This window comes from Canis lupus, chromosome 5 (assembly GCF_011100685.1).
Source record: "Canis lupus familiaris isolate Mischka breed German Shepherd chromosome 5, alternate assembly UU_Cfam_GSD_1.0, whole genome shotgun sequence".
Taxonomy (NCBI): domain Eukaryota; kingdom Metazoa; phylum Chordata; class Mammalia; order Carnivora; family Canidae; genus Canis; species Canis lupus.
Window position 1 is genome coordinate 73,565,545 of NC_049226.1, and position 15,082 is coordinate 73,580,626.

The following is a 15,082-nucleotide window of genomic DNA, read 5'->3' on the forward strand; positions in this document are numbered from 1 at the left end:
AATGCAGTTATTTTTTTAAATGAAATTTAAACTACTACGTTAAATGAGAAACCAGTATTGCTTGCCCTCAATATGAGGGAACCATAAAAATAAACACTTGGAAACAAAATATTGTAATTAAAATGGAGCTAGCCACCACTGCTTGCTCCAGCTCCAGGTCTGAGGTCTGCTCTCTCTCTGTTAGGAAAGGAGGTTGGCATGTGATGGCATAAACACTTGCCAGGCCCTAGCTAAGGCTTCCTCCTTCGGGCATTCTGAAAAACAAAAAAGAAGGAAAGAAAAGAGTAACCTTCTCACAATATGAGTCCATGTTTTGGAACCACATTCATACACCGCATAAAATGGTTGCAGACGTAGAAACAGTAGAACCTTCTCCTGTCTGATTCTCGGCCTCCTTGAAGGACTGGATTAGTAAGGCTACTTGTTCTGGATGCAATTAAAATGCTTTTCCTCGATCCTAAGATGCACGGCAAACACATCGGTGATCAGGACACATCCTACAATCAGCTGGCTTTTATTAGCTATTTTTATTAGTGTTTGAATAGTGTCTTTCCTTTTTTATTGGGGGAGCTGTTATTAGATTGATGACACATCTCATAATGAGGGTGACTCAAGAAGTCAAAAAAATACGGTACACCTTAACAGGGCCAATATAAATGAGCCTGCTGTTTGGACGCCAGGACAACACAACAGCCTTGCATTGGTGTTTTCCCAATTGTGTTCATCTGATAAAGACATTACAATAGCAAGATATTATGATCTATAACCCTCCACTGGAACACTCACACATTCTTGGCCTTGAACGCTTGAGCAAAATGCTGCACGCTACGGAGCAGAGCGAGGTCCAGGGTCATTGCTTCTACCTTGGCTTTGTGCTGGAATGAGAGAAAATAAAAAGAAATGATAAATAACAGCAAGTTTAGTTCATGGTATCAAGTTACAGTAAATGTGTTATGGAACATGTCGGAATTCCCCTGTTTAATATTAGACGCCCAGAGAGAATATAAATCATTGGAATGAATGGAAGAACAGGGCTTTTACTGCCAAGTTTGGGAGGATGTGAGGCTGGGAATCTGCTAAAACCACAGGCTGGGGGTTGTGCTGTTTCACTCAGTGCACAGAGGATCCAAAGGGTCTTCAGGCTGAAGCATCTCCTCTCAATCTGTGTCCTAAAATAAAAACTCTAAAAATAAGGGAATGCCAGGACAAAGCCTGGCTCGTGTAAAAATTCAGTAGATGATATTTTAATCTCAAAAGCTGCCATGCAGGTTCTGAAATGATTCCATTGAGCCTGCATCAAAAATTAAAGATGATTCATTTAGAGAAAGTACAAAGCAGGCAAAACTCATTTATTCCAATGGACCCCGAGTGACCTAGATCCCACAAAGGAGCTCTGGTTTCACAACCCAGAAAACCCTCCAGATAGGTGGGGTACATGTAGATGATGACAATAACTACAGTCTGTTCCAGGCTGACCGTGGCCTGGGTACTTCCATGCACCAGCTCGTTTCCTCCCCATAACAACTGAATGGGTTATACTTCCCCTATTTTACATGTGGCCTCATTAAAGATCACAGAACTAAGAAGTGTCAAGGGTGAGGATTCAGTATGCCTGACACAAAAGCCCACATTCCCTTCTTGACAGAACCTGGAAGGCCAAGGGCATCAGGATTTGAAGCAATCATGTTCCACTGGAGAGTATCCTAGCATAATTCTGGAAAGATCAGGGTTACCGTCCAACTTGTTCTGTGTTTATGGGGCACCCCCAGTTTTTAAGTCTGGCTGGGCTGCAGGGTATGTAATTAAATACGATCACTTCTTAGACCCATTTCCTCCAAAGGACGGACAGCCAAGAATGCCAGGGCCACTGCCTGTTCAGGTGAGGAAAGTCCCAGCGAGCAAACGGCAAGGCTGGGAATTCTCATCTAGACTGTGATGCTACAGTGAGAATGCAGAGATGAACGTGGTACCTCTAATGCTATGAAGGAGATGCAAACAGCACTGCCATGCACATGCTCCATTCAACTGTCTTACTTGGGGGAGGGGTCCCACAAACTATGCTGAGATGCTTAGTCTTAGCATCCTGGGCTGTAACCCAAGTCCCAAGCCGTGAACAATAAGCATTAGCCAGAGGCAGCAGGGAGGCCAACTGACCTTGGCCATTGCACATTCTGAGCCTCATTTGTAAAAGGCGAATATTATCTCCTTACAGACTTGTGAGAATGGGTGTAAAGTACCTAACATCCAGCCTGGAAGAGAGAACTTCACTAGAAGGAGATAAGATGTCTACTGTGCCCAATTCTTTCAGGTCTGCAGCGAACTGTATTTGGGTGGGCTACAGCGCAGCATAATGGATGGAATGATGTTAATGAAGAGTGCATCAGACCAGCTTGCTGTTAGATCCTGAAGGATCCAGGGTATGTCTCCTAAAGAGCTCAGTTTTAGGGAAAGGGATGTAAGGTGACTAAATGACTGCCCCAAGCCCCAATAGCATATGGATGTTGTGAAGGCAGGGTGGCCAGTGTAGATTGAAGGTCCTTGAGTAACAGTGGCAGGGGCACAAATGTGCCAATTTTGGAAGGAGGAGGAGAAGCATTTAACCTGAGCCAGGAATGTGCTAACACATGGGTTTTGTTATGAGTTTCCTAAGACCAGAGAAGAACAAAGGTGGAGGATCCAGAATGACTTGAGGTCATACCCCTTGTCTTATAGAGAAAGACACCACTGATGGCAAAAACGAATGCCCTTGAGTGAGATTGTACTGTGTAGAGAGCTTGGGCCTCCAGACCAGGAGATAAATGCCACTCACCTCCTGTCTGCATGGCTGATTAACTGTCCCATGACTAAAATCTCTTCAGAGTACCGAGCCTGTCAATGGCTAACTTGTATTCCTCATAGATTCTTATGCCTCATAAATGCTTCACTACCCAGTTTGACATTAAGAGTTAGCAAATAAAGTGGCTTTTTACCCTCATCCTACCTGCTCTGGCCTCAGCCTTACTTCACTTAGGGCATGATGCTCACTGCTGCACACAGACTCTTACAGAACTTTGAGTGTATCACAAGAGGAAACCCAAATACTCATTGTATTGGGGAAAATGGTGAAGACATCATTCCTCTCAGCCAAACCCCTTAGGGACTCCCTAAGGGATATGCAGCCTATGTATCATAAAAATGCATATACATATTTCCCTCATGAAATGGTAAGAACATTCCTAGATGGTGACCCCAAAGCAATCTCCCAAAGAAAACGATGGCTCAGCCAAGTGGGCCACTATAACCTTCTGTATGCATAACTTACACTGGTCCTTCCCCTTCACTTTAAAATAAGGTACAGAGCTGCCACTACCAATGAGAACAAAATCAGAACATACACATCTAGAGGGAACAAGGGGTCACAAGCCACCAAGTAGTTCAACAGACTAATCCACAGGCTGTGGGTTACTAGGCTCCTGGGGACAGTGATTCAAGTCTACACACTATTACTCAGGTAATTCTCTTGCCCCCGGCATCAGGTTTCCTGTTTCTGCTACTGACCCTGAGAAATGCAGAGAAATTGAGTGCAATCTGGTAAGTTCAGGGAAGGAAAAAAAAAAAAAAAAAAACACCACTTTTAGAATCAGGGAGGGTGGATGTGTTTGTGTGCATTTTGGGGGCCAGGAGGAAGGGTTGCTTTTCTGATTGTCTAACAAACCTGACAGCATTATAGAACTATTTATCGCAAGATGTGCCCTAAACGAGGATGCAGTGGCTGAGGCACTGCAAACAGAACCCATTTCTGAGGGATAAACTGCTGAGGGCTAGGTTGAGGCAAGAGGCTCTATCTGCCAGTGTGATCTTTCCTGCCACATCTGGCCAGGAACCTGGAACTGACCACAATACACTTCCCTGGTTTTAACTCACCAACTTTCTGTTGTTGTTAACTTCAATTTGGAACTAATTATGGACTCACAAGAAGTGGCAAAAATAGCACCAAGAGTGCCCATACACCTGCCTCCCAGCACCACCAATGGTGACATCTTATCCATGTCTATAGGACATTATCAGAACCAGAAAATCAACAGTGGTGCAAACACAGCTCATTAAACCACAGACTTACCTGAGCTTCACCATTTTGGGGATACACTCATTTTCTTTTATTTGGAATATATTTGTGTATAATTCTATGACATTTTATTCTATTCATTTTATTCAAGATACATATAACAATCACCACATGCAAGATACAGACTGTTCCACCACCACTAAAGAACTGGTGGGTTTTTTTAAATTAAGATATGTTAAATTAGCATTTGCCATCTACAACATGAGAAGTCCAGGCCTTGTTTGGGCAGGGTCTGCTCTTTGGATTGGCAAAACAAGCACATTTACAAAGTCCCAAACCCCTTTGTAGCTTACAATGGGCAATAAGATACCATCCAAATTCATTAGTATGACTCACTCAACTGCCTCCATACCAATCAGGAGGAGGCACTTCAGTATCCTTACTGAACAGCTCCCAAAGCTCAATGTCTTAAAACAATCAAGGATTACTACTTGCTCACACTTCATGCCCATCTCAGGTCAGTTAGACCGTGTTCGCCGTGGCTAGCCAGGGTCCCAGGCAGATGGGGCCTCCACCTTCTGTAATATCACTAGCCTTTAATGTGAAGACGAGAATGTTGACACACTGCACATAAGTGGATCTCAAGGCCCCACCCTGCAGTACAGATGTTGCTTCTGATCACATTTTGTTGGCAGAGCAAGTCATGTGGTTATGCTTAGCTTAGGAAGGTACAACCCTCCATGTACTCAAAAATACAAATGGAAATACATATATATATATATATATATATACATATATATGTATATGTATATGTATATATATAAATGGTAATGACTAACACCCAGTCCATGACTTTGCCCTTTCCAGAGTTATTTCAGGCTACTTCCTATTTTACACGTTCATTAATTACAGAAAAATTCAGAAAAGACAGATGAATAAGGACAAACAAAAGGCATCTACAATTCCACTAACTCCAAAATAAACTGTTAACCTTCCATATGTCCCTCCCTTCTCCTTTGCCATCTAGATAGACAGATCTATCTACCCATCCATCCATCCATCCATCCACCTACCCACCTTTGTTTAACAGGAAGAACTTCATACCAAGAGCTTTGAATCTTAAAATGCTATAAAATGCCTCTCTCAACCCTTCCCCAAATCCTCACTCTTCTCTCTAATCACACCAGTATACAATCTTCTCATCTCAGGCAGAATAAGAATGTAAATTTATTTTAAATTATGTATACAGATGCTGGTACCCATCATTTTAAGACAGAACTGCACAGGTGGCATCCCACACATGAAGCATCAGGCAACTTCTAAGTAGCTGAGAAGCCCACCTGCTCCCGACACCCCGGGCTCAGCCAGAAAAGCATAGTAATTAAGCAACCCACATGCTCTTCCTCCATTTCCCTGGGATCCGGGGACACTTGCTGGTGACACAATTCACGGACACCCTCAATAGGCCAAGTCTTCTTGGACTTTATTAAGTTCCAAAATCTGCCTGAGTGATTCAAGAGTCTGTAAATGCCAAACCAAAAGGACTGCTCATTATATGAGTTGTTGTCATTAAATGAGTGATCTCTCATATCATTTTATGACTACAAACTAGCCAAGTGTGACTCAGATGTGATACCGCCTGAAACCAAAAGAACCATATGGGGATCATGCGGTATTTAAACGAAGAAGTGGGGAAATGTTGTCATCCACAGCAGAGACAGCAGAGCCAGGCTGACCTGGAAGCCACAGCCCCGTGTGGTCACAGCCTTGGCAGCATTGACTTTAGGGCAGCTATATGGATGCTCTCGGCCTCAGCTGCCTCAATGGAAAATGGGCATTGGCCTTGTATGGTTGGGGTAAAGATGAGATATCCTGTATATAAGCCCTGGGGCACTTAAAGAATGACTATTATAATCATTACTCGGAAAGCCACTGCTAAAACATGATACTCCTTATTTTTCAATAATAAAGCATATTAGTAATTGTGGTCTCCCTTCATTATTTCATAAAATTAACATAAGTAACTCAGAGAAAGTATAAATAGCAATTCAGCAAAGGAGGTGATATCTGACTCCAAAGCAGGAAGAAGGGGGCTTGCTGAATCCCCCCGAGGCCATGTAATCCAGTTTCCAAATTCAATGAGTGGTTTGAACCTAAAAGATATTGGTAAAGGCCATAGACTCAAGCTGTATTGTCTGGGTCAGCACTGACCAGATGGGCAAGTTACATCTCTCATTTGTACATTCCGCTTTTCCTTCTATAAAACAGAAATCCTGGTAGCACCTGCCTTACCAGGAAGTGAGGTGATCTGTGTAAAGCACTTGGAATAGTGCCTGACTACTTGACAAGTATTCTGTAACTGTTAGCAATGAATATCCTTATTGTGATTATTTTTGTTGTCATTCATACCTTGTTAGCACCATCACCACCACCATCACCATCATCACCACCATCACCACCACCACCACCACCACCACCACCACCATCAGCATCATCACCATTACCACCACCACCATCATCATCATTATCATCACCATCATCACCACCATCATCATCATCATCATCATCATCATCATCATCATCGGCGGCAGCATGGAATCACTTCACTCGTCACTGCAAGGGCTGAATGGGACATAACCGGCCAACAGGAATGATCATAGAAGGTTGGCCATGAGTCCTTGCCGCATAGTACCTTTTATTCCTACCAATCCCCAACCCAATGGGGGCAGCTGTCACCCACCATTTTATAGATGTAGAAACTGAAGTTCTGAAAGCTCTTACACAACTTCACCCAGATAACAGTGGCAGAGCCAACGTTCACCCTAAGCCATGATTTTATCACTCTTCCATGCTCCAAAATGCCTACAAAAACTTCCTGTTCTCTCCCCCTCAACTCTTTTGCCCCCCAGAGGCCCTCACATCAAGGCCAACCCCAGGAAACCCACTAGGTCTATCAGTGCCTTATAAAGAAGCAGCATACTGTCCTGCTGTTGGTCAACCATAAGAGAGACAATATTTACAAGTGTGAATTCATTCACTAATTCTGCCTCTAAAGGTAAATATATATATATATATTCCATAGCTTCTATTTCCTTTACTTATTTTCTTCTTCCCCATATCATTGCATCACTCATAATCTGCTTATCATCAGTGGAAGAACAAAAAAGATAACATCTCATGGCAATAGGCCTTTAGAAGACTGTATTTTTGTAACTAATTCAAGTGGCCAACCATACTTCAAAAACAAACTTTCACTTGAAAATCATCATTAATTATACACTGCCTGTGAATTAGCTGGGAGTGTATCGATGCGTTCGCCACACAATCTGATTTCTCCCTGTAACGAACCCAAAGCATTTGGTGTGGGAACCAAGAGCTGTTGGGCGTTATGTGTCATGCTCAATTAATCAAGTAAGTATACTTCAAATCTAGTATGTGACCCTTGCTTCCTCCACTCACCTTGACCACACTCACACTTTTGACCCAATCCTAGAGCAGGAGCTCTAGTGAGAAGAGCTCTTCATTTTGTGTTGAAAGCATCATCTCTGAGTTGGTCAAAAAGAAGAGTACACAATACAGTTGGAGGTTGGGAAGATGGAAAAACCCAGATACACTGAGCAAGTGCAGGGAGCCCAGCCTCCAGCATGCCCAGAGGAAATTCTCCTTCAGCAGTAGGGGCTCATCCCATGCAATGGCAGATACAAGATTTACTGTTTAAGGGCAATGAGCTATTGTATATCCTAACTTGAAGGTGCCAATCTAGGAGGATTTGATGGGTGTGCACCTACACCTCTCTAACACTGATAGAAGAATTCATTTCTGTGCTTCTCTAAAAAAAGTTCTCATTTACATACATTTATTAATTATAAAAGCTGAAAAAAATAAGGAGCACCTATGATATGCCTGGCATTTATTTTTCACTTAAGAGTAATGTGAAAAATCTTTTGAAGTGTAATCATTTCCCCCATTTTATAGACTAGAAAACAGAGGCTGATAAAAGTTTAAAGTAGCATGGCTAGTGAGACACAGACCCAGGTTTCCAACTGAGATGTGGCCAGCTCCCGAACTCTTATCTTTGCTGGATAGCACACTACGCTGTACCCCTGTCGTCATATTCTTCAACATATATAACACCAAGAAGCTATAAAGAAATTAACATCATCTATATATTCTTATTTGTGTCTATTTTATATCATATTTATTTTATACGCTTAGAATTTACAAGAGAAGCCTATTGCTGAAGGAGAAAATGTAACTAAGGCAATAATCTACATTCAGAGCTTATTGCTAATGGCATCCTGCAAATTCTAATCCAATGGGCCTTAATTGCATTATGCTGATGTCTCTCACCCTTCCACTTTACATACTCTCAGTCCTGATTTTATGTTCTGAAACCTTAAATAGGACTTGTCACATTTACAACAGCAACAGACACTGGCGCTGAGCATAATATTGACATGACATTATTCACTGAACTACAATGCGGACCTAACTAAACTGGTTTAATAATTCATCAATATCCTATGTGGGACTTCAGAGCACTAATTTCTCCAGTATAATTTAAGTGATGTTAGTGGTGGCAACAAATGGCAATCTCCTCACTGAGGAGCGCAAAAGTGGATGGATTCTCATATCTACTTTCGGCTCTGGTACCTTTCCATCAAACAACCCACACCAGATCATGAGTAAATTGACAGGGAATTTGCCCAATCTTGGCCGAGCCTAAACATCAAAAGTATGCACTGGTAAATGCTCTTCCTGATAGGGCATCCCAGAGAAAAAGAGAGTCTCAGAGTCTCTCTTCTGGCTCTAAACATTTCATTGGTCTGCATACCACTATGCATTTAACAAGAAAAATACTCTTAGAGAAGGTTCTATGTCTCCAAGTAGGGAACAAAACCAAAACAAATCCTAAGCAAAGCCCAAGAGTTTTTGTAAAGTCTTGAGGGATACGGACTGAATTTGTCATTTCTAACCTTTAGATCAACCCTCAGCATCAACTCCTACTCCAGGGTCCCCATGAGCACGGCCTAACCCTTCCCTCCCCTCCCTTGCAAAATACACAAACAGCCCTAATAACAAAATCATGACAACTCTTTCTTCATTATATACAGGTCAAAAATTTTGCCTTGTGTTGCTGGAACTCAATTTATAAAATAACTGTATCAATATCTATAGGTAATTGTGAGGCTGATTCAAGGAGAAATTGCACTGGGTAACAGCTTATTTAATCTGGTGTATGAGTTACATGCCACGTAAAGCAAAACTATTAAAAATGCTTAGACAGTAATTGGCAATATTTTGCACTCTGGATAAAAAATGCTTATCTTGCCAGAAACTAACAAGAGAGTGAAAATATTCGAAAACCTTCCAATTTCCCTCTATGCAATGCATTCACTTTGCAGCTTAAAAACAGTTTAAGGAAGGACAGCGGATGGCACAGGAGTTTGGCAGTCAACATGATTGTGCATTTATGCCTTGCTATTGAAGAAAGAGCCTTTTTTCATAGTGAATTTTTCATTCTAATGTAAGTGATGATTTACGTTAACTATAGGTAAAGCATGGTTACATTTTCCTGAAGGATTGCAGGCAAGTAAAGAGTACTACAATAAGTTGAAGCATAAAAGCTTTCTCTGTCATAATATTTATTATAATGGCATATAAAATAGCTGAAATAAATAATAGATGACTAAAGGTAAATTCATATGATAAAGAATCCTTCAGCAGACACCATTACTTTTGACTGCTCTAGTTTTATACACAGTTGAAGACTCTTAATAAACAGGCCCTATATCTTATGTAAGTACTGGAAACATCAAAGATGTGCTTAAAAGGCAACATACTGGACGTGAGCTAATTTACTGTATAATTATATTCTTAACAGGAACAGTATATATATTTTGAATGTTTAATAGCTGTGTTCTTCATGAAACTTGTTAAGCATCGGAACCCCCTCTTTTGGGGAAGTCACAGATAGAAGTATCAGTGCACTACCCCCTCATTTCACAAAGAGATGCAGAGTAGAAAACACAGAGATCTGGCGCCCATTGATTACCTGGTGGCAAGCCAAGAATGCTTAGTTGAATATAAAGAGAAAAGTAAGATTTCTCTGCTATGGTTTAGAGGATTCTGAATTCCTCACAAAGGACTCATGAAGTTCGGAGAACCTCAGATGGAGAGAAGTGATTGTAAATAGAATCTTTCGTATGGAGAATACCACACATGGATTGGACAGCATCTCTCTCAAGGGTTCTCAAGCAGAAGCACTCTACTTCTGAAGGGACATCTGGCAAGTCTGCAGAAGTTCTGGTTGCCACAGCTTGTTGGAGGGGTGTACCGGCATCTAACAGTAGAGGTTAGCAATCCTACTAGACATCCTACAACAAATAGGTAGTACCCTGACAACCGGCCCCAGATGTCAACAGTGCCAACTTGTACGTGTGAGTTTGGTGAGAGGATCTCTGACCCACGCTAAGTAGTCAGTCTTCAGCTACTTAAATGTATCATGGGTTGTAAAAATCAAACTGGCTCCCTGATGAAAGTACAAATAATGCACAAGTGATTTTATGAAGTGAAAACAATTCCCAAATCCCACTACCCAAAGATAATGAGAATGACAGCGTGACACAAATCCTTCCCGAATATAATTTCTACACATACAAAAACATGGCGCAACAATGTTTTCCTACAAACACAGTATTGTAGCTTACATGTTATTTTATAGTATTGTTTTTCCCAACTAATACATAATCTGATGTATCTTAATAGAACTCTACTCCCACTTATTCCAACCAGTATGTTTAGGTCATTGAAGGGGCTGCTCAATCATTTATTAAAAACTGATCCCCTTAGGAGAACACAGCCCTCCACAACCTTCACTAGCTTTGGGAACTTACTGCTTAAATTCCCAGTGTCTAACCTTCCCTGTCTATAAGAAAAGAAATCATAGAAGACTGTCCTCCTCAGGGTTGCTGTGAGGATTCAGGGAGATAGGAGCCATGAAAAGCACATTATATTATACGGATGCTCTGGGAGTGTTAACCATTGCTTTTATTGTAATTAATATTATTTTATATTCTTTCCAGTTTCTTGTTACTGAAAGCAATGATGCAATACCTGTACTTCACAATATCTGAAGAGTTTCTATAGGAGAAAATTCCTGGAAGTAGAATTGCTAGATCAAGAGATGTCCACATCTTAAATCTTGATTGATTTTGCTGGGTGTCCTCCAAAAAGGTTCTAACAATTGCCATTCCCAAGAATGCTGAGGGAGACCATGAAAGAAAACCCAAACAACCAATAATTCACATTGACATTTATAGTAAATTAAAATGCAAAGTTTTATAATTCGGTCTCAAATACCTGATACCCAGCAAGTGTCACAGAGCAGGTTTTTGAGACAGGATTTAATTGAGGAAACGAATGAAAAACGTACCACCAAACTTAGGACAAATTCAGAAGGAGAGATAAAACTAGGCTAATGATATTAGCAGCAATGGCTTTCCATAAGCCATTTGGGAAGCCGGGCATTTCTCCTGCTGCTTCATGCTGGCAGGCTTGGCCATAATGCTGGATGATGGAGATGAACTTGATATGCAAAGCATGCGGTAAACACGGAACAGCATTATCAAAGCTGAGAAGTGACCATGGTGGTTATTTTTAGTTTATGGATGAATCCAAAGGGAGAAACCTTTCAAAAGTTCTACAAAAACAAGGCAAAGTATTCAACAAATAATATGGAAAAGATAACACACACATACACACACACCTCAGAGAAAAATGAGGCGGCATGTGTCTAAGCAGCCTCTTCTAGGTTCCAACCAAAACACCCATAAAGGCAGAAACAGATGAGGACACACACAAAAGAAAGGTCACAGTCAAGTGATCCCCAAATGCTGGGCATCTTTTACATGAGCTGCAAAACCAAATAAATTATGTTTAAAAAGGGGTTGGAGACAGAACTGAAACAACAATAACAAGGAAGGTATTTTTTATAGAAGGGAGATTTCACTGAGTCATTAAATCATGTATGGTTTAGTTAACATGAGAGATATAAATAACTTTACACTTTGTAAGAGAAAATTTAGGTATGTATATAGAAATTGCCAGAGTGACTCTGAGAGAGAGCAAGACAGAAGAGGAAACAGAGAATGAAGGAGAGAGTGAAGGAAGGAAGGGGAGAAGGACAGAAGGAAGAGCTTTTAGCTTCTAAACGAGCAGCAGGCGAGGGATATATGGGATACATGAGATATAAAGAAACTGGATCAATCCAAAAAAGTATCCAAAAAGAAAAAAAAAGTATCCCAAAATAATTAAATTTAATAATAAAGGAAAACACTTGGTAGAGAGGAAACACGAAATAAAATTCAGAAATGAGTACTAATATAACCATACTCATGAGAAATATAAATGTACTTAAATTCACATATTAAAAGGCAGAAGCCAAAAGACTAGATTCTAAAAATCACCTCCAGGTTGTATATATGGAAAGAGAGACTAGAATCCCTCAAAATAGTTCTCCCCTTTCTACAGTGTGGGGTTTGCAGAGAAAGGAGTAGAGCCAGAAAGTACATTTCCCAGTGCACATGGAGGTGGGTGGAGCATCCAGGCTTCTACCAAAGGCCTGTAAATAGGATGTGTAACTCCAGGGCTGTTCCTCTTATGAATTAGGCGGCGAGTATTTTCATTCTCCTTCCTTATGATGAATGTAGATTATACTATTTTCCTAGGGCCAGAGGGGCCCCAGGTGAAGAAAGCTGGAATATTTATTCACCAAATGAACAACAGCCACCTGTTGATCAGGGACATCCATGTGGATCTGTGTCATACACTGGAAATCACTTGGTAAAACTGTTTTCTGTCTACCCCTTGAAAGGCCAATCAAGTACCTGCCAAGCCAGAAGCTCAAGAGAAAAGCCAAAGGTCAGTGTGTAGGGGCTTCTTCATGCTGCTTCAATGGAGACATTACAAGAAAGACGTGTGCTAAGGGAAGAAGAATCCTCCAGCTGACAGCAATGAAATCAGGCACATCAGAGAGTTGAAAAAAAAAATTGATCCTAAAGCCCAAATAGCGTAAAATAAGCCTGAAAAAGTCTTTGAGAGACAATAGCCATTATGACTTCTGAATTAATTTAAAAAAATTCAGCCCAGTAGGGTATATCAGGTTAGTGATAACTGCTTTTCCACTGAAGCCGGTTACTCTGGATAGTTTCATGCTCTTGAGGAGAGAGAGAGAGAGAGAGAGAGAGAGAGAGAGGTGGGCCAGTGAGGGCTTGTCGGACAGCTGAACCAGGACAGCTTCAGGAAATAAAGTCCAAGCAGAAGCCAAGGGAAGGGAAGCCCATGAAGAGTGTCAGAGTGAGGCCAACACCTGCATACAGAGCCAAAGCAGTGGACGGATGTCCTGTCCCCTCAGTGCACAAAGCATGCAGGTTTGGGCATCGGCACATGGCCACAGTCACATCTGACTTGCTCTGTGGTCTCCTCTCTCATAGCCAAATGGGACGAATGAATCACATTGGCCAATTCTGTTAAAAGCCAGCTAAGTTACAGACTGCATGTTTTCAAAAGAGCATCTCAGACAGCATTAGAGTGGGGAGGGGGAGGGAGGGGGACACCACCTTATAAATGTCCATTAGAAGCCACTTTGGAATGGCGTGCATGCTAAAGCAGCCTGGCCATACCACACGCTCTCCCTGCCTCTTCAATATTTATAAGCGGCATCTTCCCCTTTCCCTTTGGCTTGACGATACACATGTTCCCTACAGGCAGGGCTTCCGCCGCTGCAGCGTGATGGGATGACCCAGAGTTTCACCTCTGTAAAGGGAGGCCCTGGTCCATTTACTCTTTTTTTCCTAAATGCAAGCACTGGCTTTATGAAGCTGTACTCCTTTCTGGGATGCCGGGCCTGCCTTGCAACCCTCAGGAGGACCTGGGGGTTTTATGGCTGAGGGTCATACTTTCCAGTTAAGCCAAGTGTCAACTGTCATCACATGTGTCAAACCTTAAGACATCTTTCCCCTGCATAAATGTACAAAATCTGTTCCATGAGGCAAACATTCACTGTGAACTAAACGCTTTTGAGGACCAACTCTCTGGCAGATACCATACAGGGAAGAGACGATAATAGATTTTCCCACATTTTACCCCGTGGAACCCTTTTTTTTTTTTTTTTTTTTTTACTTTCTTAATAACATTTTATTTTCTTTTTTTTTTATTTAGAATTTTTTTAATTTATTTTTTATTGGTGTTCAATTTACTAACATACAGAATAACCCCCCAAGGTCGACCTATTTTATAAATAAAAGAAAGGCTATGAAATCATGAAAAATCTGATCAAAAATCATTTAATTAGTAGCTGGCAGAACTGGGATTTCAGTTTTCCCTCCACTCTGATAAGCCAATTCTCTTTACAAGATACTAATATTGTCTTGGCATCAGAACTTCCCAACTCTGAAATTATCCCTGAGTCCAGAAGAGTTTGGTGTGGCCAAACATACCACTACTAAGAATGTTGTTCCTTCTATGAACCTGAAATCTTTTACACTCTTATGTTTAACTTTGCCCATTAAAATTTTAACTTTATGATGAAAAAAACAGCTAACTTCAACCTCTCCCCCTATTCCCTTTCCCCAGGCTTTGGCTTAACCAAGTTTGATAACTAAGTCTTGTGTAATTTCAATTGTTTCCATATGTGGAAAATATGATACTAATTAAACCACCTGCTCATTCTGATCTCATAGAACAGATTTTTCTTTCCAAATGGACTTAAGTCCTCTAGAACAGGGGTCAGCAAAGTTTTTCTTGAATGGGCCAGATAGTAAGTATTCCAGGTTTTGTGGGCCATATAAACTACTCTGCTTTTGGAGCATGACAACAAAAACCGCCAGAGATAATGTAAATCAATGGGCATGGCCACATTCCGATAAAACTTGACTTACAAAAACAGGCATTGGGCTGGATTTCCTCCCAGAAGAGCACAGTTTGCTAACCTCCATTTTAGAACACAATCAAGAAAATTGGGTGGGCTTCCTGAAG

General features: G+C 41.2%; 1 protein-coding gene across 9 annotated transcripts in view; it reads right to left on the reverse strand.

The window, feature by feature from the left end:
* WWOX (WW domain containing oxidoreductase) overlaps window positions 1-15,082 on the reverse strand; it is a 952,562-nt gene that overhangs the window by 707,924 nt on the left and 229,556 nt on the right. For all 9 annotated transcript variants that reach the window (XM_038538231.1, XM_038538238.1, XM_038538230.1 and 6 more), the window contains one exon: window positions 787-875. In XM_038538231.1, coding sequence (XP_038394159.1) covers window positions 787-875 — 89 coding nt within the window. The remainder of the gene's footprint in view (window positions 1-786; window positions 876-15,082) is intronic.